The sequence below is a fragment of the Phasianus colchicus genome, chromosome 5 (assembly GCF_987193195.1).
Source record: "Phasianus colchicus chromosome 5, bPhaCol1.hap1.1, whole genome shotgun sequence".
In the NCBI taxonomy this organism is placed as follows: domain Eukaryota; kingdom Metazoa; phylum Chordata; class Aves; order Galliformes; family Phasianidae; genus Phasianus; species Phasianus colchicus.
Window position 1 is genome coordinate 49742439 of NC_143440.1, and position 23470 is coordinate 49765908.

General features: G+C 41.8%; 1 protein-coding gene across 1 annotated transcript; it reads left to right on the plus strand.

The window, feature by feature from the left end:
• The first annotated feature begins 389 nt into the window (after window positions 1-389).
• YY1 (YY1 transcription factor) lies at window positions 390-23085 on the plus strand. Its single transcript, XM_031592999.2, has 5 exons — window positions 390-1389; window positions 9092-9254; window positions 18567-18627; window positions 20964-21122; window positions 21919-23085. The coding sequence occupies exons 1-5, from the start codon at window positions 693-695 to the stop codon at window positions 22099-22101; spliced, it is 1263 nt and encodes a 420-aa protein (XP_031448859.1). The 5' UTR covers window positions 390-692; the 3' UTR covers window positions 22102-23085.
• The last annotated feature ends 385 nt before the right edge of the window (window positions 23086-23470 follow it).

Genomic DNA, 23470 nt, shown 5'->3' on the forward strand with positions numbered 1-23470 from the left:
CCCCATCCCCGCCCCGCCAGCTGCCTCCCTCAGCCGCCCAGCCGCTCCTATGCGCATGCGCAGCCTCGGCCCGTTAACGGTCGGGCTCCGCGCGCGCCGCCTGGTGGCGCCTCAGGGGGCGCGAGGCGGGGGCGGAGCTCAGGGCGGAGAGGAGAGAGCGCCCGGGCGGGGCTGTAGCGCTGGGAGGGGTAAAAGGAGAGAGGGCGGGGCTGCGGGAGCGAGCTGACGCCGCCACGCGCCGATTGGCCGCCCCGCGCCTGGAGGTGCGTTCAGCGGTCGCAGTGCAGCTCCATAGGCCTGCGGCGGCGAACGGAGGCGGGCCGCTGAGCGAAGGCGCGTCCTCATAGGCCGCTTCGCCCGCCTCGTTGAGCCGCGGGCGTGACGGGCGGCGCGATTGGCCGCTGGGCGGCGGGGGGGCGGACCCCGGCGGCAGCGGCCTCCCGGGGCTGGGGTCCGTCTCGGCGGCAGCAGCGGAAGTCTCGCGAGGGAGCGTAGCCGGGATTTGGCGGCTGGCTGCCTCCCTCCCTCTCGCTGGCTGCGAGGAGCTGGTGTTTGTGTGGAAGGGGGAGGAGGAGGAGAAGGAAGGGACGCGAGAGGAGCCCGAGCACCACCATCCGCCGACGGGAGCGGAGCGGAGCCCCCGCGCCGGCCGCCGAGCGAGCTCTGTCCCCCTGCCGCCCCCTCGCCCCGCCATGGCCTCGGGAGACACCCTGTACATCGCCACCGACGGCTCGGAGATGCCGGCCGAGATCGTGGAGCTGCACGAGATCGAGGTGGAGACCATCCCGGTGGAGACCATCGAGACCACCGTAGTGGGCGGCGAGGAGGACGAGGAGGAGGAGGACGAGGACGAGTGCTGCGAGGACTGCGGCCCGCACCACCCGCCGCACCACTACCACCACCACCAGCCCATGATCGCCCTGCAGCCCCTCGTCTCGGACGGAGACCCCAGCGGGGCGGGCGGCGGCGCGGCCGGCGGCGGCGGGGGGCAGCTCCACCTGCACCACCACCACCAGGAGGTGATCCTGGTGCAGACCCGCGAGGAGGTGGTGGGGGGCGACGACTCGGACGGGCTGCGGGCCGACGACGGCTTCGAGGACCAGATTCTCATCCCGGTGCCGGCCCCCGCCGGCGAGGACGAGTACATAGAGCAGACCCTGGTCACCGTGGCCGCCGCCGGCAGCAAGAGCGGAGGCGGCGGGTCCTCCTCGGCCGGGGGGGGAGGCCGCGTGAAGAAGGGCGGCAGCGGCAAGAAGAGCAGCAAGAAGAGTTACCTGAGCGGGGGAGGCGGCGGCGGGGCCGAGGGCGGCGGCGGCAGGAAATGGGAGCAGAAGCAGGTGCAGATCAAGACCCTGGAGGGGGAGTTCTCGGTCACCATGTGGGCCTCGGGTAAGTGCGCACCGGACCCCTCCCTCCCCGGGCCCTGAGCCGCGCCGGGGGCTGCCCGGCTCGGCCCGGACGGTTTTGTTTTGAAGGGAGGCCATGTTTTGATGTGTGTGATGGGCGCCGCCATGTTCATCGCCAGGGCAAGTATGGCGGCTCCCCGAAAAGATGGCGGGGTCTGCGCTGCCGCTGCCGCTGCTCCTGCCCGGCTCCGGCGGGGGGAAGGAAAGATGGCGGCGGCCGCCAAGATGGCGGCGGCTGAGGGGGTGCGGGTGGAGGGAGCAGCGCGCCGCCGGCTCCAGGCCTAGGCCGCAATGGCGTAGTTTCTGCAGCAGGGGGAGGCGGGGTGCGCGGGCGGGCGGGCGCACGGTGCGGGGCGCACCCAGCCTCCTCGCTTCTCTCCCCCCGTCCCCGCCCCGCCGCCGCCGCTTTTCCCCCGGCTCGCCGCTCCCGCTCCTCCCGGCGCTTTCTTTCCTCTCTCTCCGGGCCGCCGTCGCCGCCGCCTTCCCGGCGCCCCCTCGCCGCTTTCCCTCCCGCCCCTGCGCTGCCTCCGTCGCGCACCCGGGGCCCCATTGGGCCGCATTTCAATGCCGAGCGTGGCCGCGGCCCCGGATGAGGCGTGTGCTGCGGCCCGTGACCGTTAGACGAGGGGGGCGGGGGAGAAGCGCCCGCCCAGCGCCGCCCGCCGCCTCGCCTCGCCCCGGGGCGGCCGTCCCTCTGAAATACCGTTGGGGAGCGCGCCCGGGGGCCGCGGGAGCTGCGAGCCGAGTAGCGGCGAGGGCAGGGCTGGGCGGGCATGGGGCTTTTCCGCCCGATCCCGGGGTGTCGCCGGGAGGGCAGAGCGTGGCTGGGGCCGCCCGCACCCCCGAGGGTGAAGCCCGGGGTTCACCGGTGCCTGGGGAGTCCCCTCGGCGGGACCGGGGCTGACGCGGTGGCGGCCGAGCTGTGCTGGCGGAGCTGGGAGCGGGTTCAGGCTGACACTCGGACACCGCTCAGCTTTTCCTTGGTTGGATCTAACGATTCACATGGGCTTTTTAATAGGCACGAGGGATCCGTGCACAGGGCGAGTGGAGGTTTCCGAGTTGCTTTTTGTGGGAGTGTCTCTCAAAGGCAAGAAAATCTTGTGGGCATGCCTGGTATCTGCAGGGCTGGGGATGGAGCTGACATGCGCCAGCCCTTCCCATTGATTCCGTTGGCCTCAGTTTCCTGACCCATCCTTTAAGATACATAGGAGGGAATTATTTTGCTCTTGTTTTTGCCAGTAGAAATTTTACTTGTGCTACATTAATGCTTTCTGTTCTGTTTTTACAAAAAAAAAAAAAAAAAAAAAAAAGTAAAATTATACGGAAAGTTCTGTGCTAACATTATTTGAGGGTGGGAAAAAAAGCAGCCAAATAGCATCACTTCCTCTAACACTTCAGTGGGTGTGTGTTCCTTGAATAATGAGACAGTCACCTCTTCTGCATAACATAATTTTTCTGCTCTTTTTAATATTCAGAGAGTCCAGCAGAGACCACTTCTGATGTGGTCTATTATGCTCACTGACTGCAATGTTTGTGGGTGACCAGTGGTTTTATCAGTAAGTGGGGCACTGAAAGAAAAGTATATTGAATGACCTAATTCTCTTATCTGAGAAGATGCTGAAGAATGGTGATTCTGATTTCTTTTGTTGCTGTTTAAAAAATACATACACAAATAAGTACATACTAGAAAGTTTGACAGTATATTGTCCTTCTGATATATACTCAGTTGACAGCCTAATAAGCCCAATAAAAGTTACCTGCATTTTGACGAACAGAAAACATTCAGTAAAGACTTTCTTGAATAAAGTTCAGTGGAACAGAGTTTTCTATATGCTTTTTTGTATCAGTATAATCTGAATGAAATTCACTTGCTGTCTGTTGTAGATTGACCATGCAAGAAAGACAAAAGAAAATAAAAACATGCAATCTGGTTTCAGCTGTCTAAATAGCTGAATGCAAGCGGCGGTATGACTCATGAGCTGGCAGGATGCAGGACTTCACTGGGATCAATTGACAGCTTCCAGCATGCATTTGTGCTCTGAAATTCAGAGTGCCTGATAGGATGCTTCCTTAGAGCTTCTGTGTGCTGATTTATTACTTGACTGAAATGAATAATGTGCATAATCAATGCGCTTGACTCTGTTCCTCCTTACGCAACTTTTACATCAGGATAGCTATATCGATTTCAGTGGTTTTGTTCTTTATGCTCATGACCATGCAAGCCCAGCCAGAATGATACCCACTTGTAATGTAGTGGAGATTGAATTGCATTGGTACGTTTGGCCCAATTATATCTGTGGTGCAGAATACCTATTATGACTTGATTTCAAATGGGGAAAAAAACTCTCCAAAAGCAATATCACACATTTCATATGTGAAGAAAAAGCTTGGCTTTCCCTCTATGCATGCCCACCCCACACCCTCTTGCCCTGAGTTTTAAACAGTCTTTGATAATAACATGCTCAGTGTGGAGCTTATTGAGCCTGGTTGGTTTTTATACCATTCAGCAAGCTGTATTAAAGGTATAAAAGTGATCTGGGGTTGCTCACAGTTAAATGCTGAAATTCTGTTACTTCAGTGTGTGTTTTCTGAGGGGGAATGAATTCCAGAAAAACTCCAAAAGAGAAAAAGCTGGAAGGAAAATAAATCCCTGGAACAAACTACGTACCTGCAAAAGGATGGTTTTACTGAAGTTTCCCTTCAGAATCCAGCATGCTTTGTTTTAAGCAAGCTGGGCTGCTTTACCTCTGTATTTTGACATAATCAAAGACTTGTACCCTCAGTTAGTTGACTGGTTGAAATATTTAACAAAAAAATGTATCAAAAGATGAACAGTAAACAAGACTGTGAATCACAGTAACACAATGAGTCCTATATTGCTGGTCCTGAATATTTGTATTGGGAACAGGGGCACTTCGCTCACTGCAGCGTGGGAAGACAGTGTGGCTTAATTACTTACTGTTTTTTGGTGCTACTCTGTTAGCCTATGCAGGGGTTGTGCCAAATTTAGCCAAGGGTAGATCATTGTCCATAAATGAGTATAGCACTCCTGGTAATACCTTTTGAAATGTGTAGAAATGATGTATGAAACACATAGCAATGTGGCTAGAGTGGACTGCCCAATCCTGTTGTTAATATGGTTACTTCATAATTGCTGTACTGTTGTTGGCAACGATTTAGACTTAACCATAGCTTCTCTTAGTATCTATGGTAATGTCAAACCCATGATTACTTTTATCAGTGGATATGTTAACCACTTGTGAAATGGAATGTATTTGTGCCTTTGTCACGTTCAACTTCAGTCTTCCTGTTTAGTGACTTCTCTGGGTATTGGGTACACGATAGTAACAGGAGAAGGGGAAGATTATTGGCAATTGCTTTGTGGGATTGCATTTACAAGGCTGATTCTGAGACATGTGAGCACTTGGGAGGCTGGTACTGATGTTCTGGTTCCACCAAATGCTGGAATTTCAAACAACTGGAGCTTGATTTGAGGGAGAAATATGCTAGTGTAACCACATCTGCTTCCTAAATAAAGATGGACTCTGTCAAGCTTTTCAATCTGAAATATGTTATGTTGGCTTACGCTCTTACTGTTAACATAGATAGCCTGCAGGCTTAGGGCTGAAGTAGCACAACCCTAACCCTCACATAGTCCAAAGATGTTAAACCATTGCAGTAGCCTGTTTCTAGGTGGAGAAGTCTAAGATATGTATGTGTACAGTTTAAAAATGATTTGTCATCTTCCGAAAGGCCCATGCAGTTGATCCATTTTTGAAGCTTGGGGAGGTTGTGTTGAGTTTCTAGAAGGTTCTTCAGGACCACTTTAAAAAAAACACAAAGCACTGTAAAGAACAACAATACTAAAACAAGCAACCAAAGAAATATGTTAGTATCTTAAAAAAACAAAAGGATTTTAATTTAACTTAGGATTACAGTGGTGATAAAAATAATCATCTGAGGCTTTTAGTATGGGAGCTGCTCCGAAAATAATGCCTCCTATGTTATTATGTTGGTCTGTGATGCCAGAGGAGATGGTGGTGGTGCAGCAGTAGAGGTTGAACCTTTCCACCAGCATCCCGTGTTGTTGCTGTGTGATGAATGGCAGCAGAGGGGCAGTCTGATAGAATGGCGTCTGACATGGAAGTGCGTATGAAGCAAAGGTGTGTCACTGAATTCCTCTGTGCAGAAATAATGGCACCCACTGACGTTCATTGGCAGTTGGATGCTTATGGAGATCAATCAGTGGATGTAAGCACAGTGAAAGTTGGACTGTGCAGGCAACATTTTCCTAGCAGTGATACAGTCATAACAGCTATGAAACAGTGGATCACCTCTGCTGGTGCGGATTTTTGTGCATGTTGCTCTTGTTCGTCACAGGCAAAATTGCACAGCTAATGGTGGTGACTACATTGAAGTACAGTGTTTTATAGCAGAGAATTTGCTCTACCAGTGTTTTTGTTCTCTTTGTTTCTATTTATTTCTATGAAAATAAATAGAAAGCGTTACTTTCAGAGTGACCTGTGCATATTTACCCTTCGTAGTTTACTGGCAAAGCTGTTAGGGCAGACTGGTACCAGAAGGATGTATGTTTTTTTCATCATCTTAATATTTTAAAGGAACTATTGAATAACTTTACGCCTTCAGTAAGAAATTTCTTCGTATAAGAAGCTCGTTATTTTTTATCACAGAGAATTTTATCTCTCCTTGAAGCCTGAACTAAATAACTCATCTATCATTTATACATAGGTCTCTGAAATTGCTGTGCCTTATTTGTGCTATACTTCTGCAGAGGTGTAAGTAGAACTGGAGATTTTGCTTTGTATGCTGTATGTTTGGTTTTTTTTGATGCTTTGTAAAAGATAAAAGGGGAGAAGTCACTTAGACATAGTTGTCACTGGGGCTTGATTGAAGGCAAAAAATGTTGGGCAGTCAACGGGTCCTGTTTGCAATAAGAATATTGGTTAACTTGTCAGCCTGAGTGAAAGTTTGCTTGGACTTTAGCCTCCAAACTTTGAGCTGCTTAGTGAAGGTTGATAGTATATTACAATTAAACCTGCGATAAAGTTCTATGTAGAGGACAATGGTAAAGGCTTTCCAGGCTTCTTCCAGCACTTCTGGGTTTCTTTATTTCCAATGAGTTGATAGAATTGAGGACCTTCATAGGATGGTCAGTAACTAGGATGATCTGAATGCTTAAGTGTACTCAAGTTAGCTGCTACTTTTAATAACTTAGTTGACCTGTGGTGTGGATCAGGTCTGTCTTGAAGGTCATTAGCCTGTGCTTCAAGAGGACTGTTTTGTGGTGTTGTTTTTGTCGTCTTTTTTGGTTCATTTAGTTTTCAAAACTGCAGGTAGAGCAGTAGATGTTGTAGAGCATTTTTTTTGGTTTAAGAAAACTTGAGTGTTTTTTTTTTTTTCCACATAACTGTCAAGAACGTATAAAGTAATACTTCTGCTTATATTCATCTGCGGTAACATTTTCATAGTTTTTCATGTTTTACTTTAGCAACCCATTTAGAAGCATTGCTGTGGAATTGCTTTCTGTTGGTGGGCTTTGGAAAGGGAAGGTATTGGCGGCTGGCTGGCTTTCAGTTTGGCCCTCAGAAGAAAGCAGAATTGCATTGAGGGCCTTTATGCAAGGGAAAGACAGAAAATCTTAAGGAATGTCTATAAATTTCCCAGTTGACTCATGCATCCGATCTGAGGCAGGAAATGAAAACTTGTTTCTGTTACAGATGTCATCAAACAGTCAAACTGGAAGTTCTGGGTAGCTGTTGAAATGGCCGATGTGAAGGCAGCTGATCACATTCTCGCTTACAGCGTGGAGAAGTCTTTGCAATTAGCTTTCCAAAAACTATTCTCTTCTGAACTTGATAATGCCTTTATGTGTGTGTAGGCATTACTGAGTATCTGTTCTCAGAAGAACAAATGGTTGTGGAATTAGAGGTTTATTGTTGAATTTGTAACTCCTGCAGCTGTGAAATTTAGCCTATAATACTTGCTTGTGGTGGATTCAGTTACTTTCTGTAAAGCACTGATGAAGACTGAAAGGTAATATGGTGAACAGAAAGCTAGATTATACTGAAGGAAAATGCCCCAATTGTCAATTTATTTTTAATACTGCAGATATTTTCTTATTAACACTCCTGTCTTTGCCATGTTGAAGTCAATTTCCCTCTTTCACTATGGAACATATACATGAACTGCTATTTGATCTGGTAGATCAGATTAAACTCCAAACTAGCAGTAACATTTCTAGAAATAGCTCAGTGGCAAAGATTAAAAGCAGCCATTACAAATTGAATAAAAATTTCTCTGTAGTATATTTCTTTTATTTGCTTATGACTTCTCCCCTCTTTCCTCCCTGAAGTTACTGAGCAATGAATAATGTTATTTCCTGTATTTGTGTCCAAAAAAAAAAAAAACAAACCACTTTGCCTGATTTGATCTTTGTTGTGTTTTCCTATCTTTTTTTTTTTTTTTTTTTTTTTAAGATTGGAGAAATAGTGTTTCTGTCCTACCACCTTGTGTTTCTGTAAAATCACAATTTGGTTTTGTTATTTTTACAAATAATTTATCTTTGCAAGTCATACATAAAGTGTAGTTTGCAGAATCTTCCTGTATACAGAGTAGGAAAATTAATGCAGTGGAAGTTTGTTAAGACATAGCTGAGTAATTACAGCTATATGTACATCTGTTGTCATAGGTGCATTTTGGTCTCGGGTAAGAGTGGAAAATGGGATTGGTGCTGTGTCTTCTGCCCTGCTGGTGTGAGCTTTGCAAGGAGGAGATACGTGGTTGTTTCCATTTGCAGTCTTCTGTGCATCTTTCTGGTCTCTGTTTTTAAAAAAAAGCAGAGAGAGAGAACTGTGTTGACGCATTCTGCAGTCTGAATGCAGGTTGGCAGTAACAGCAGGTCTTCAACCTAATTTCCTTGTGGTCCTTAAGCAGAAATCCAGTGGAGGAGCTCTAGAGCAGACTAAATAGCCGTCTCTAACTGACTTGCAGATCAAAGGTCTGGATGATCCCTATCTGCTGTTGACACATTAGAGGGGGAAAGGGCTTAGGCTGTCTTTGCCGCTGAAGGAGGAAGCCCCCTGGGGAGAGAGTCACACTGTTGAGCTTTTTGCCTCTTTCAGGCCTCTCTGCAAGTGTTAAAGAGCTACAATTTTATGGGCAGGGAGCGAAGCCCGTTAGTAGTTAAATTTTCATGTTCTTCCATGACACTTCAGTTAAGGGGCAGGGGTCCCTGAAGCTAAAGATGAAGAGGCAAGTATTTGCCATTCCTCTGCTAGATTTATTTGGTTGCTGGCTGCTGTTGAGATCTAAAGTGAGTATTGTGGAGTGTAATTTTGAAGAGGTTAAGGCAATTTAAATATTTATACATTGTTTCAGGAAAAGTGTGTTATCTTTAAAATGCAGCCTACATACTTGTTGGATCATTCTACTAGTCTGTGTGTAAGTAGATAGGCAACTTATGCTGTTATTCCCACCCACTGTGTTCTTTGTATTGTTAAGTGTATGGATATCTATTTTTTTTTACAGTTAGTGTAGCAATCTGTGGGGGCACTGTGTTCTTATAAGCGTGCAGCAGTTTTGAGTTTGTACTGAGACGTAGCCTAATAGTTAGTATGCTGCATTCATCTTCATTGTGTATTGAGTTCATATTTTGTGTGTTTCAGATGATAAAAAAGATATTGACCATGAAACAGTGGTGGAAGAACAGATCATTGGAGAGAATTCTCCTCCAGATTACTCAGAGTACATGACAGGAAAGAAGCTTCCTCCTGGTGGAATACCTGGCATTGACCTCTCGGACCCTAAGCAGCTGGCTGAATTTGCTAGGTAAGTAGGAAGAAGGATTTTCAAACTAAAATTGTTTTCTTTCCAGTGGCTTAATCAAGAATCTGTTAGGAAATATAAATGATATATTTAATACGACTTAATCTGTGTAATCATCTTCTAAACCAGGGAACTATATTCAGAACAGAGCAGTGAATGACGTATTAAAATAAGTGGGTTCTACATTCATCAGATGATTTCTGGTTGTTAGTTCTCACTAGGTCAGGCAAGGCCAAAATACCTTGATAGACTGCATATTTGATATGACAGAATTCATCTTTTGTGTGAATAGTCTTAGCTGCTTTGGTGACAAAGGACCAATTGAAATGTGATGCAGCATTTGGATTGTTCAGAATACGAAAGCTAGGCTAAAATATTTAGTTGGTAAAACCACTTATGTTCTTTTTCACTTGCTTCTCCCTCTTTAAGCTGTGTTTTAGATATAGTTTTGTAATTGAATGATGTGTCTTGTGCTTTCAAGTGCCACTGATTCTTGCAGTTTTGCCATTGTTAACTGTACTGCTTGGATTTTCCTCTGGTGAAACAAAATTTTTACTTTTATGTGTGTAATCCATTGACCTGAGTTACTAGATAACCTATTTTCCAATAGATTTCGTGAAGCCACCAAAGCAATGTTACAACACGGAGCACTGACCAAGCTCTTGTGGCTCTTCCGTAGCCGCTCTTAATGTGGTTCGGAGTGCTTGGGCAGCCTGTAGCCACCAGAGGGCAATCGTGAGGTCACTGGGGAAAAGTCCTGTTGCAACATTAGGGTTGCCTTCTTTGTGTGTGTATGCTTGTAATTACCAAAGGCTTAGTGCTTTGTGCAGTGCATGCACAACATTAATGCTTTGTCTCTGAAAATTTAAGCTTAGCAGCTCACTTCCTGTAGCTGCTGTGATCGTTTTTTTCCAATGTTATAAGAATGAAACTGTGCTTATTTTCATTCTGTTATTAGCTGGATGTTCTGCAGAGCTCTGTTGCAAAGCCTTATCACTTAAGGCAGGTGGATGGTCAGATGTTATTACTCTTGCTTCTTAAGTCAGCTGGCATATGAAAAAATGTGGTTCTTTTTTGAAATGCAACTGGTTTTTCAGTTATTTGCTAGGTGACAAGGGAACAACTTTTGACTGGGCAGCTTGCTTAATTGGATCTTGATGCTCAACAGGGTTCGTCTGCTGTTCTTCCCTGATTTGATCTTGCTGCTTTTTACAAGCTGCTCCTATTGGTTTTCACGATGAATGCACTGGAGGACCTCTGGCACAGGCTCTTCCCTCAGTTCTTGTCATTAGGCCATTGAGCTGTGAATATTGAAAACTCCTAGAAAGAAACAGGGAGCAAACACTGCAAAACTATTTAATCTGAAAATGTGAATTACAAGATCTGCTCCAAAAGTAATGCCTCCTATTTTGTTACGTTGGCTCATAATGCCAGAGTCAAATGTTGGTGGTATGGCAGTAGAAGTAAAACTTTACCACCAGTATTCTATTACATTGTATTTCTTTGCAATAGCCTGACAAAATTGCACCTGAGGTGGAAATGTATATGAAGCAAATGTTTGTCATTGACTTTCTCCATGTGGGAAAGAATGGCACCCACTGACATCATCAACACTCACTGAATCTTTATGGAGACCAAGCAGTGGGTGTGGGTACAGTGAAGTAGTGGGTGGTGCATTTCAGCAGTGGCAACAGCATCAGTGTGTCACCTCCATTGGTGCAGATTTTTACGAGCTCAGCAAGCAGGCTCTTGTTCATGGCTGGCAAAAATGCACAGCTAATGCTAGTAACTATGCTGAGAAATAGTGATTCTAGCAGAAAATTTGCTTGATCAAATTGTGTTCTTCTGCTGTTCCTGTTGTTGTTCCCATGGAAATAAATAGGAGGCACTACTTCTGGAGCAAGCTATGTTTAAGAACTGAAGAAGAGATTTTATCTGAAATGGTGGATGATTCCAGCTGTTGTTGCTGTTGTTACTTGATTTGCTGATCATGCTCAGAATGAATGCATTTTCCTCTGAGATTTGCAAAGAGGGTGAATGTAATTTTCTGTGAAAGCAAACATTTAAGTGTTAGTCTTAGCATATGTAGTATTCTAATTCTAAACATACACATTTCTGCTGATCATGTGCATAGAATGATGCTCTCAGGTCTGTCAGAATGTTCTGAAACCTTTGGTTCTGCTAAGCACTGAGGTTACATACTTACATACATGTCTTCTGTTAGGAAGTTTAACAAACTTGTCATAGTGTCTTCATACAAATACTGAGTGTTACTCTCCAGATTGGTTTGAATATTTGATATGGTTTCCAAGTCTTGAAATTACAAGATTGCTTCTGTCAGATATTTCTGAATGCTTCTTAGTATTGTAAAGAGTACTGCATTTTTAGGTTTGAATTCTTTTTCTGGCATCTGGCAGTAATGTAAAATTCCCACTTTTTCTTGGTGGGATGTTCTAGGGAATTCTAGAGCTAGAATTTACAGCAGATAATGTAAAAATTGAGTTTTATATGTATGGTCTCATACTTTTTCTGCTAATATATCTTTGTACAGGAGATGAAATTTGATCTACTTTAATCATAGGGCAAATACATATTGGCATTGGGAACACATTACCTTTGACATCCCCGAGTTGCTCAAATCCTGCATAAATTAGTGATAGCTTCATTCTAGATGTGTAAAAACCTCAGGCATGCAATGTTTTTGGAAAACCTTGAACTTCTTGGTCAGAATCAATGACTTACTCTTACAGAATCAACCTCTGACATATAGAATCAACTTCTTACTCTTGCCTTAAGAAAGAAACATGAAAAAGAAAACAGTTGCACATTAGATCTGAAATGATTGTGTATAGCTGAGACTGACGATACGGTGTATTAGAACACTGTTATGGTGTTGATCCTTTCACAGGGAATGAAACATGTTGAAAGGACCCATTTTAGCAAATAGCATGTATTCAAGTTCTAATATCTACAAGTCATTTTTCTACTAGTAATTGTCACATTTATCTGAATACCACATACAGCTATCACTGGAAACCTTCTTGCACAGCAAAAGTGGAGGAAAAAGCTTAGTACTTGTATGAGAATTGACTTTGGAGGTACTAGGAGTATAGTGTATTTTTACTCCTAAAAGGATTTGTTTATTTAATGTAAAGTTCTTTGAAAGTTTCAAGCATTGCTTGAAAGATTTCTTGAAAATACAGAATTGTGAAATTTTTGATGTGTTATGAGAACTTTGGGCAGTGCATGAATTCAAGACTCAGAAGGTTTCATTCATGTGCTCTGCAGAAAGTATTAAATTACATTTAAGTTCAATGATTAAAAAAAAAAAAATCTGTATATAGTCTACATAAAAAGAAGCATAAGCTGACTAGGAGAATTTAATACTAAGTTAATTTTGTATAGTCAAAAACAAGTTACTTTAGGACGGGTTTTCTTAAAGATTTTTGGAAAAACAGCATTTGTAGAAATAAGATACTAAAAATGAGGCTCGATTCACTGTATAACCATGCAGCTTATTTCTGATTAACTTGACTGAAATGGTTGCATTAATTTATGTGAACAAATGTCTGAGGTTAACTTTGAATAGGCAAAGCTTGGACAAGTTAAAGGCTTGCTTTGCAGCCTCCTAATTCAAAACCATGGCTAAAATTTAAAACCATGGTGTTAGAATTTAATTGTAGTATGAACAGATTTCAGGCAGGGGTCTGGACTTCTGAGTCCTTGGTGAGGAGTAAAATGTGGGTGGACGTTTGGATGCTTCAAATCTTCTGTAGCACTGCAGCCTTTTTATAAATAAGTAAATGAATGCCAAACTGCAGTAACTGAGCATGTGGGAAGAGGCACCACTGCTGCACAGCAGCTAGGTGGCATAGCAGAGCAAGCATTTCAGCAACTGAGCTACTGTTTTATTTTATTATTATTATTTTTTTCCTGATGCATTTGTCATTGAGTTGTGTAGCAGGAATCAGGGCCTTATAACTGGAACTGCTACTTCCTGGAGAGGTTTTTATACATTCTGAAACTGTTGAAGATGCTGCAAATAAACAAGCTGTGTCAGAACACTGAGATGTGTTCAGTTATTCTTAGATCTATACTTTTTACCTGGTTGGGCAACTTAAGGACTTTTACAAATAGCATTTCTATTATGTGTCTCATGTACACTTCAAAAGAGCAATAAAAAAGAAAGTGAAAAAGAATTTGTGCATTTCTCTTTGGCAGTCAGATCACAATGTGTAATATTAGTCGTGAGCATTCTGCTAAGAAAGAGATGAAACCTAGTAATTACTGCTCTCTTTTTTGATACGTTTTGTCTGGGACACTGAAATTCCCCTAAGGTGAAATAAAATGTTTCATCCAAGTCTGAATAGATTACAAGTAATTCTGTGTGAAGAAGTCATAAAAGCTTGGAGAAGCAGCAACCGTATTTTCAGTTGCTGAATGTGGAAGATGCCTTGAAATTCCCCCAAAGCCACTTAAAACCAACATCCCTGATTTTAATTTAATTTTTTTTCTCCTCTCATTTTCCCCTGTGGCAGATAAGTGGCTGAACTGGTTAAAGGCAGCGGAGAACAAACACAAATAAAATGCAAAGAAATAAAAGGGGAGGATGGTGTAGCTGGGGAGTTGGCACAGTAAGGGGACTTGGTGCTAAAATCTAGCCTTTCCCTGGCTTTATCTTCTGCTCCTCTTAGTACCTTTTCTGAAAGAGAGAGAGCCATTATAAGAACTGCCTTTTCTTGTTCAGATCACTTTTCAAAATGGATAGAAAACAAAGGAGAGGAAGCTGCCTTAGAGTTTGAAATCAGACACCCTTCTTAAGAGTGGCAACACATTCTGGCCACTTAGATTTATATGACTTAGGCCTCTTTTTAAAGTATACACTTTTGTAATGGTTTTGTTCTTGCTGAGAAACTTAAAAGGGCAGTAAACTGACAATTACTTTACCCACATTGTTTTACTGGGGGAGGAGAATCTTTTGCTCTGTACAACACTGCAAGGGTCACTCTCTCACTAACATGTTCCAGTCATGCAGATCAAAACTAGTAATTATTTCTGCCAGAACCTTAGGGTGAGCAAGAACAGTTTCATTTTACAACGTTTTTCTGCCTGTTTGTGGACGAAGCATACTAAAACACTAACTGTGGGCTCTTTGATTATAAATTCCTGGGTCACCTTGTGCCACTCCTCTGGTGGTTATTTATCCAAAAGCCAGTCTGGCCAGTTTCAAGAATCCTTCAGCGCTAACAAATAGGCAGGGACTCATGTTATTTCTGCCTTGGTAGGGCAGTACAAGGGCTGTGACAGAGTGAGGGCAGACGTTAGTTGTAAAGACACTACTGGTAGAGAACGATTTCCTCGTTCTCTATTCATGGAGACTCAGTCATCTATAAAGGTGAATTATTACTGTTGGTCATAAGAGACCTCAAGGAAGAGTAGTAGTTGCCTGAGAGAGCAATGCTGTTGGGGTTTATTCACAGAAGGAGAAAAAAGAACGTGTGGACGTAGGTTTAACTAGCAGAAAAGGGAGGTGCTGGAACAGGAATCCTGTGCTGTTAGTGGTTTTTGGCTTGTGCTGTAATGGTAACAATTGTATCCATCTCCAACACCATTGTGGAGATTGACAGTCTTTTCAGGTTCTCTAGGTAGGCGAAAGGAAGTAGTTAGCTGTTACATTCTGTTCCATCTATTGTAACGACAGAGTAACATTCTTCGTTTTGAAGGGTTGAGTGGTTTAATACCTGCAACTTTGTACAATTTCATGCATGGATAAGAGGGTGCTTTCATGGACCTCATTTTACGAAGTTGCAAGGTTGCTTACCTTTGTAACTGTTCCCTTCTTTTGTCCCGCCCCCATCCTTCCTTCCCCATTATGATGCTTTAAATACAATTTAAGAGGTTTAGTCTTTAATTGCACTGTCCCAGAACCATGATCCAAGAGGTTCACTTCCAGTTTTTCTTAAGAAGTCTGGAGAAATTCCTGTGAGGCATGGCCAACAGAAACTTGCAGCAGAAGTGAGAATTCTTCTGGACCTGCTATGTAAATTGACTTTCTGCAAAGGCAGCTGTTTTGATAGTTCCACTCAGGTATTAATGTGTGTCTACAGTTGTTTTAAATAGTTGTGTGTATTACAGTTCTGTTTTTGATTAATGTTTCAGACTAAGAAAACTTGGATGGAGCTGGTAGAGATGCTCTACTGGGTGGGATCTAAATGTCTAACCACCAGCAAGAGCTGCCTGCAGCAGTGTAATTAAGATCAACAACCCAGGTTCTAGTATGGTCTCCTTTTGCAGAAAGTTAGTTTGCTTAAAGTAAGACCAAAACCTTTTTTGTAAGACATTTGAAAATGTCTTTCAGTTCTTCTTTAGGTTATTGTCCACATAGATTGAACGATGATCAGTGGCATCTTACACTGTGTATGAGTAGTACAAGAATTGCCTATTAAAGTAGTGTTTTTACTATTTCTGATGATATCATGGCCATAGGTTTTGGGCTCAGTGCCTCCACCGTTGTTACATGTTTGGGTTATAAGTGTTCAAAACTTTACTTACATTAAACTAAACTCAGCACTGCCATTCTGTATGCTAGTTGAATCATATAAATTAAATACCATCGTAAGATTGTCTAAGCTAGTCTGTAATCTCAGGAAAAGTTACCAGGAAGGTTAAGATAATAATGAGGATGGCCTGCAGAAACAAAAATAACTTGCTGTGTTCAAGATTGATGGTACTGGCAGTGGCACAAGAAAAACCTTGTCGATACAAATACCTCACACCCATTTTCTAGAGGATTGTTGAATCCCCAGTTCCCATGTTTTTGTCACATATTTTTAACCCTTTCAGGAGTCTACAGTGTTCTTTGGTTAGCATTGTACATATTCAGTGTAGTCTGCAGATGCTGAGCCAGCAGGAGTGTCTTCTCTCAGAGAAAGAAACAAATGATAGCCACTAAATCCTCGGGTGGTGGGGTTTGTTTGTTTGTTTGTTTATTTGTACTGTGTCAAAGAAATCAATAACTATTAAGTGCTTTAACCTGTAAATGATTGTTTGAACTGTGCAATGTCTGCAGCATGGGAAGGAGTTGGGTTATACTTGAAAGGTGGGCCCGTGTGGACCTAATGAGGTTCAACGTAGCAAAATGCAAGGTTTTGCACTGGGGTCAGAGTAATCTCAGATACGTATACAGGAAGAACAAGAAGAACTCCTTGAGAGTAACCCTGCAGAGAAGGACCTGGAGGTCTTGGTGGATAAAAAACTGAACATGAGCCAGCAGTGTACTCTTGCAGCTTGCAAGGCCAAGGGAATCTTGGGCTCCATCAGAAGGGAGTGGCCAGAAGGAACAGGGAGGTGATTGTCCTTCTCTATCCTGCCCTCTTGAGGCCCCAGCTGGAGTACTGTGTCCAGGTCTGGGGCCCCTGGCACAGGAAAGATGTGGAACTGTTGAAGGGGGTCCCTGCTTGTGATAAGGGCATTGGAACTTGATCGTCCTTGGAGTTTCTTCCAACCCAAGCCATTCTATGATTCTATTTCTGAGGGGCAAGTGGTTGCCCACAGAACCATAGGAGACTGTTGGTTGTTCTAAGGAGATTTTCCTGAATCTAGTCTTCAAGAATTTTCAGTGAAATTTTTCACTTGTTAGGCCTTATTTCAGCCTCAGGATGCCTTCCATTTTTGTCTTCTCCTGTATGTCCACATGAATGAGGCAAGTGAAATTGCACATTTTAGTCCTTCTTCAAGGAATGTGACAGTGTCAGCCCTGGAGTGTACCTTCAAAGAAACAAATGGTTACGTAGTTGAAATAAAGAACTTTTAATTTATATTCCCTGCAGCTCTTCAGAATTGTTTTGAACATTTAGAAGTTGCATTTTATCCAGTTTCAGATCAACTGTTAATAATGTATCTTAAAAATGCATATACTATTTTGAAGTTCCTCCTCAAAAGTCCATTATTCCACATCTGTTTTCAGGATGTGTACTTTTAAGGCTTAGAACTATCTTAGATACCAGCAGACTCTGCTTATCTCTTTTTGGACGCTCAGATAGCTGTTGAGCAAGACCATTCTAGCATTGTTGTCTACAGGGAGTGTTACAACTGCATTTAAAACACTCAATTTCTATGTGAGTGTTCATTTACTGGTTCCCAGTATGGTCGCTGGAGGCTACTGCCATCTGTTATGTAATGGTAAATATCCCTATTAATGGCCAAAATAAAATAGATGATTGCTTGTCAGTTTTCAGAAGTGGAATCCGTGTGTACAATAACTTCAAGAAATATCAGTTACAGTTTCTGTGGTCGTAACAGGATGTCTACATTGTCTGCGTAAGTTCCACAACTTGCCTGCCTTCTCTGCTTTTGTATTGTGTAGTGAAACTACTAACTTGACAGGCAGGCCGAGGAAGGTGATTCTCCTTCTGTACTCAGTCTCATGAGACCCCACCTTAGAGTACTGTGGGGTCCTCTGCACATGAAGGACATGGATCTGTTGGAACAAGTCCAGAGAAGGCCATAAGGATAATCAGACTGCTGAAGCACCTCTTCTATGAAGACAAAGAGAGGCATCCATTCTGGAGAAGAGACCTTAGACTGGCCTTCTGATACCTAAAGGGTGTCTAAAAGAAAGCTGGAGAGGGACTTTCTACAAGGACATGTAGTCATACAACAAGGGGTAATGGTGTTAAAGAGAATAAGTTCTAGATTAGGTATAAAGGAGAGATTATTCCTTACAAGGTGGTGAAGCACTGGAACAGGTCCCCCAGGAAAGCTGTGGATGCTCCATCTCTGGAGGAGTTCAGAGCCAGATCAAATGAGGTTTTGGGCAACCTAGGCCTAACGGGAGATGTCTCTGCCCATGGCAGGAGGTTGGCAGTCTGATCTTTAAGGTTCTTTCCAATCCAAGCCATTCTTTGATTCTAAAAACTGTTGAAACTACTCTGTCCTTAATGTCCTGGTGCAAGGTGAAGTAAAGATAAATTAGCCACTTAGGCACAAGAAAAATGGAATTTTCAAACAAAGTGTCCTAATTACAATCCCAATTACAATGTAAATTGGGAAAGCCCTCTTTTCACATGTTCAGAGCGCACGGAATGTAGTATTAAGTATTTTATTCTCTGTTTAAGAGGTCCTGTTCAAAAAGCTGAATTTTCCAAATACCAAAATATGCTGTTAGTGTTATTGTAAGGCTTTTAAAGACATTAAACTGAGTATTAATGGTTCACATCATGCTATCAAATAAATGTGTGCATTATGAAGGCAGTTATTGGAGAGGAGCTGCCTACCAGTGTCTTTTCTACTAATGTTTTTTTTCTTTCTTTTTAGAATGAAGCCAAGAAAAATTAAGGAAGATGATGCTCCACGTACGATAGCTTGTCCTCACAAAGTAAGTGAAGTGCTCAGCTTCTGATAGGTAGCAGTTCGTAGATCAGAATTTTGTATTGATATTCTCTTGACAATAAGTAAAATGTCTTGCTGTAAATAGATTATACACTGCTAACTGTATTTAACTTATCACTCTTTAGAAGCTTCTTAAAAACCTTCAACTGAATAATGTATTATTCCCAATTCTTGTCTTAAGGTTAGTGCATCCCTAATCTTCTGGTAACCATGATGCACAGTCCCTAACATGCTGGTTTTACTGTTGTGATTTCCCGCCACCCAAGAATACATACTTGAAAGAATGTTCTGAAAGCTGTTCAAAGTACGTTCCTAAGATCTATATATCATCTGCTTGGAAGCTATGACAGATTTGGGAGTCTAGATCAGGAATCAGCAATCTGTGGTGCAGATGCCAAAGTTAGCATTATTGGAAGACTGGAATTACATTCCACAGAGCTGGGGGATGCATCATTTTGAGAGAGGGGTTTGGAGATAACAATTCTGATCTACTGATATAGTGGGGAAGGCACAGTCTTGAATAAATTTTTCTAGTTACTTAAACTGGTAGCATCTAGCATTACTGCATTAGCCAGCTTCTATAGAGCTTCTGTTAGTCAACTTAGCTTGTAATGAAAAAAGACAAATGCAATCTTGCTGACTTCTGATCTAGATAGTGCGAGCCTAAGCAAACATTCAGGGGAGATAGTTAATAGTGTGTATTAGAGAGCATGAACAGAGGGCTTCGTCCTGACAGTTGTAGTGAAAGAAATTGTCACTTAGTTCTGGATTCCTCTTTGTGCTTCTATTGATTTCCAGATCTTTACATTCTTCATGTGTCATGTTTTTACTGCAGTTTAGCGTGTGGAGATACAAGAATATTTATTCTGTACAGAAGTGAGGAACAATGCCTTCATTTTCTATTTATTTACTTTTTCATAGCTTCAACTTCATCTAAACAGGGAAAATAGAATATCCTTCCACCTCCTCTATTTTCTGGTATTGTACATTTGATTTCAGAATAAAAAAGAATATTACAGAAGATGTAATTGCTCCTGTCAGGCATGCAGAAACTTCAAAGTAAATGCAGACAAGTTCATGGTGTCTTTATTTTGGTGAAGTACTTTTTAAATTAGTTGAATTCTAGTACCTGAAGAGAGAACTTTTCTTGAAAGTGTTAATTTCCCATTTTTATTAAGAAATAAGGCATGTTTAAATGTGGTTATTAGTTTTGAAGAAATAGTTTCCACAGAAAAAGCATGTAGAATAGAATACTAGCAGTCAATTGTTTCTTTAGTTTCTGTTGTTGAACTGTGCAACTCGTAACCTAGCCATGTTGGTAGTTTTATGTAAAAAGAGTATCATTAGGAGTACCCATAGAGTGTAAAATGGTTAAAAGAATTTAGTGAAGCATTAGGTAATGCAAGAAATACATTTGTAAAACATATTGTAGATTTTTCTATTGAAAGAAAGTTTGAATAGAGAGTGCCTGGCCACTGCTAGCTTAAGCGTTGTCCGGAATCAAAGGTAGTAGTCCTGTATTAATGCAATGTGTACCCTAGATTAAGAGCTTCTGATACCGTACCTGAGTTGAAGTGAATATCTTTTAGATTGTGTTGACAGTAACTCTTGAATTCTTCAACCTCATTTAGTTTCCCAGTGGGATTAAACTGTTTAAGCAATTGTTGTCTTTTTATCCCAAAGTGATAGTGTTTGGTCATCTTCTTTAAGGGTGCACTAATGGTATTTGTAAGCTATTAAGTGCTGGAAATACTCATATCTCTTCCTGGGAGTGCGAAAGGCAGAGAAGGAAAAGGATGGAAAGCTGGGAGAGGTAGCAGTGCAGATGCAGATTGGTGCTAGAGAATAGCCTGTGATATATTGTTACAGAATATATCACTTATGGAGTACTCTAGTAGCCAGTATACAGCATGTTAAAGAATATACCATAGATAGCCATGAATTATCATTCTATCTGATGTTTTTTTTTAATTTTCCCTGAAAGTGTATGTGCTTTTATTTAGTTCATTCATTAGCTTCTTCCAGAGCTGCATCTTTTCCATAAAACTGTCCTATTATTTATTTGAGTGCACATGGTTCATAACTCTAAGTGAGAATAGAGGTTTTTTTGTTTGTTTAGCTTTACAAATGATAGCTTTAATTGTGTAGTTGTGGTTTTTTTTTTTTTTTTTTTTTTAGTAATTGATAGGGGTCTCCTTCTCATGGCCATCTTAGGAGAAAGATTCAGAATATTAAAGCATGTTAAATGCTTTTACTGAAGCAGATAAAAACCATTCTAAGTACTAGCTTACATGCTAATTGAATTTCACTGTTGTTTTTAAGGGCTGCACAAAGATGTTCAGGGACAACTCTGCTATGAGGAAGCATCTGCACACTCATGGCCCTCGAGTACATGTATGTGCAGAATGTGGCAAGGCCTTTGTGGAGAGCTCGAAACTAAAGCGACATCAACTAGTTCATACTGGAGAGAAACCCTTTCAGGTATTGTAAACTTCCAGACTACAACTTGTTTGTGAGAATATGAATAGAGTGTAACTCTAACATGACTTCTTTATCATTTTGGGGATAGTGTATTTTTTGTTCATTTATTCAAAGACCACATGAAGCACTGAATGATGATGTTTAAAACTGGGAGTTTCTGTAGGCTATCCTTTGTCTACTTCTGTGGCCTTTTAATAGGAATTAATAACTTGCTTGTACGCAGAAGATATTGTCTATAAAAAATGTAAAGTTATATATATGCCCACTTTAAAAAATGAAATTTTCAGTTACTACTGAATGAAGAAAATGTATTCTTCCTCCATCTGAGGAGTGCTACGATAGTCCTGTAGACAACTGACTCTCAGGGTTCTTTGCTCAGTTGTCTTCTGATACTAATTTGTAGTAGTAGATATCAATCAGTTTTCAAATTATAGCAGTTAACTGAGTGTCCTTCCATTCATATCAAATCATGCCACCAGAGGTCCCCAGCCTACTTCATATGATCTTACATAAATAGTCTCAGGCATTCGTAGTCTTCAGCATGCTATTCTCTCCAATGCACTTGAGATATGTATTTCTGGTTATTTAGTTACATTGGAGAAATAAATGATTTCAGAAATTTGATTTGCGGCACTCAGTTACATGCACAGTTTAATGGTGATGCCTACAGATGTGCTTATAATAATCCTCAACATCTCTTTTTATGCTTGTGCAGTGTTAGAATATTGGTCTACTTTGTGATTGAAGCTTGTGCTACTTTTCTTAGCTAATAGAATGTGTGTTTTCCTTTCAACAGTGTACATTTGAAGGATGTGGAAAGCGTTTTTCACTGGACTTCAATTTACGCACACATGTGCGAATTCATACTGGCGACAGGCCCTATGTTTGCCCATTTGATGGCTGCAATAAGAAGTTTGCGCAATCAACTAACCTGAAATCTCACATTTTAACACATGCTAAGGCCAAAAACAACCAGTGAAAGTTGGAGGAAAAGTTCTTGAACTCAAACCATCTTACAGGAGAATGAATTGAAAATAAATACGCTTCCCCTTTGTATATTGTTTCTAGGAAAGAATTTTAAAAAAAAAAGAACCCTACAAACCTAAAGGACATGTTTTGATAAGTAGTAAATAAAAAGCAAAAAACTTTCAGGTGACATTGCTGAGATGCTCTACCTTGCTCTGTAATCCCGTTTCAAGAACACGGTGTTTTGTAAAGTGTGGCCCTGACCAGAAGGGTCGGTTCGTGAACTTGCATCAAAAAAGACGATTCTTTATACAACAGTGCTAAAATGGGACTACTTTTCACATTCTTATAAATATGAAGCTCACCTGTTGCTTACAATTTTTTTAATTTTGTATTCCAAGTGTGCATATTGTACACTTTTTGGGGATATGCGTAGTAATGCTATGTGTGATTTTCTGGAGGTTGATAACTTGCTTGCGGTAGATTTTCTTTAAAAGAATGGGCAGTTACATGCATACTTCAAAAGTATTTTCCTGTAAAGAAAAAAGTTATATAGGTTTTGTTTGCTATCTTAATTTTGGTTGTATTCTTTGATGTTAACACATTTTGTATAATTGTATCGTATAGCTGTAATGAAATCATGTAGTATCAAATATTAGATGTGATTTAATAGTGTTAATCAATTTAAACCCATTTTAGTCACTTTTTTTGGAGAAATACTGCCAGATGCTGGTGTTCAGTGTAATTTCTTTGCCTGTTCAGTTACGGAAAGTGGTGCTCAGTTGTAGAATGTATTGTACAGGCACTGACCTTTTATTAACACCTGATAATATGTACATCCCATGTAATAGAAAGGGCAACAATAAAACAGTCGTCCTAAAGAAAGAATATGGCAGAAAATGATCTGTAAGCACAGTCTATTTTCTTTTGTCCAGAGCAATCCTAGTTCCTCTTGATCTTCCCAATATTGGAAGCTAAATAAACTCAAGTTTCCTTACTTTGCATTCAATTACAATGATTTGTGATGAGATTACATAATGCCATATCAAGTGGTATACATAAATATAATTGATGACTATAATTCTGTGTGACCTAGACTTCCATTAATTAACTGATGGAACGGTGGATTTGGAGACTCATCAGTGTAGTGAGATTTCAGTGCACCTGGAAAGCAAGCAAGTAGGTGAAACAATACAGCAAATAACTAAATGAGCACTGTGCTTAGTTGAGGTAAGGAATCTTGGAGGTTTAAATGCATGGGAGAGCTATAGGGCTTGGTCACAGCGGAAAAAAGAAAGCTGTCGTCGTCTTTTGGCTGTCTTGTTTAACTGAATATTTCTTGGAACTTCCTTGGATGCTGTTTACTTTAGAACAGGAACTCA

Bases quoted from the DNA above. Each gene is read 5' to 3' on its own strand.
- YY1 (XM_031592999.2), top strand. From the start codon at position 693: ATGGCCTCGGGAGACACCCTGTACATCGCCACCGACGGCTCGGAGATG. The intron at 1,390-9,091 runs GTAAGTGCGCAC...TGTGTGTTTCAG, and splicing joins GGTCACCATGTGGGCCTCGG to ATGATAAAAAAGATATTGAC. The intron at 21,123-21,918 runs GTATTGTAAACT...TCCTTTCAACAG, and splicing joins CTGGAGAGAAACCCTTTCAG to TGTACATTTGAAGGATGTGG.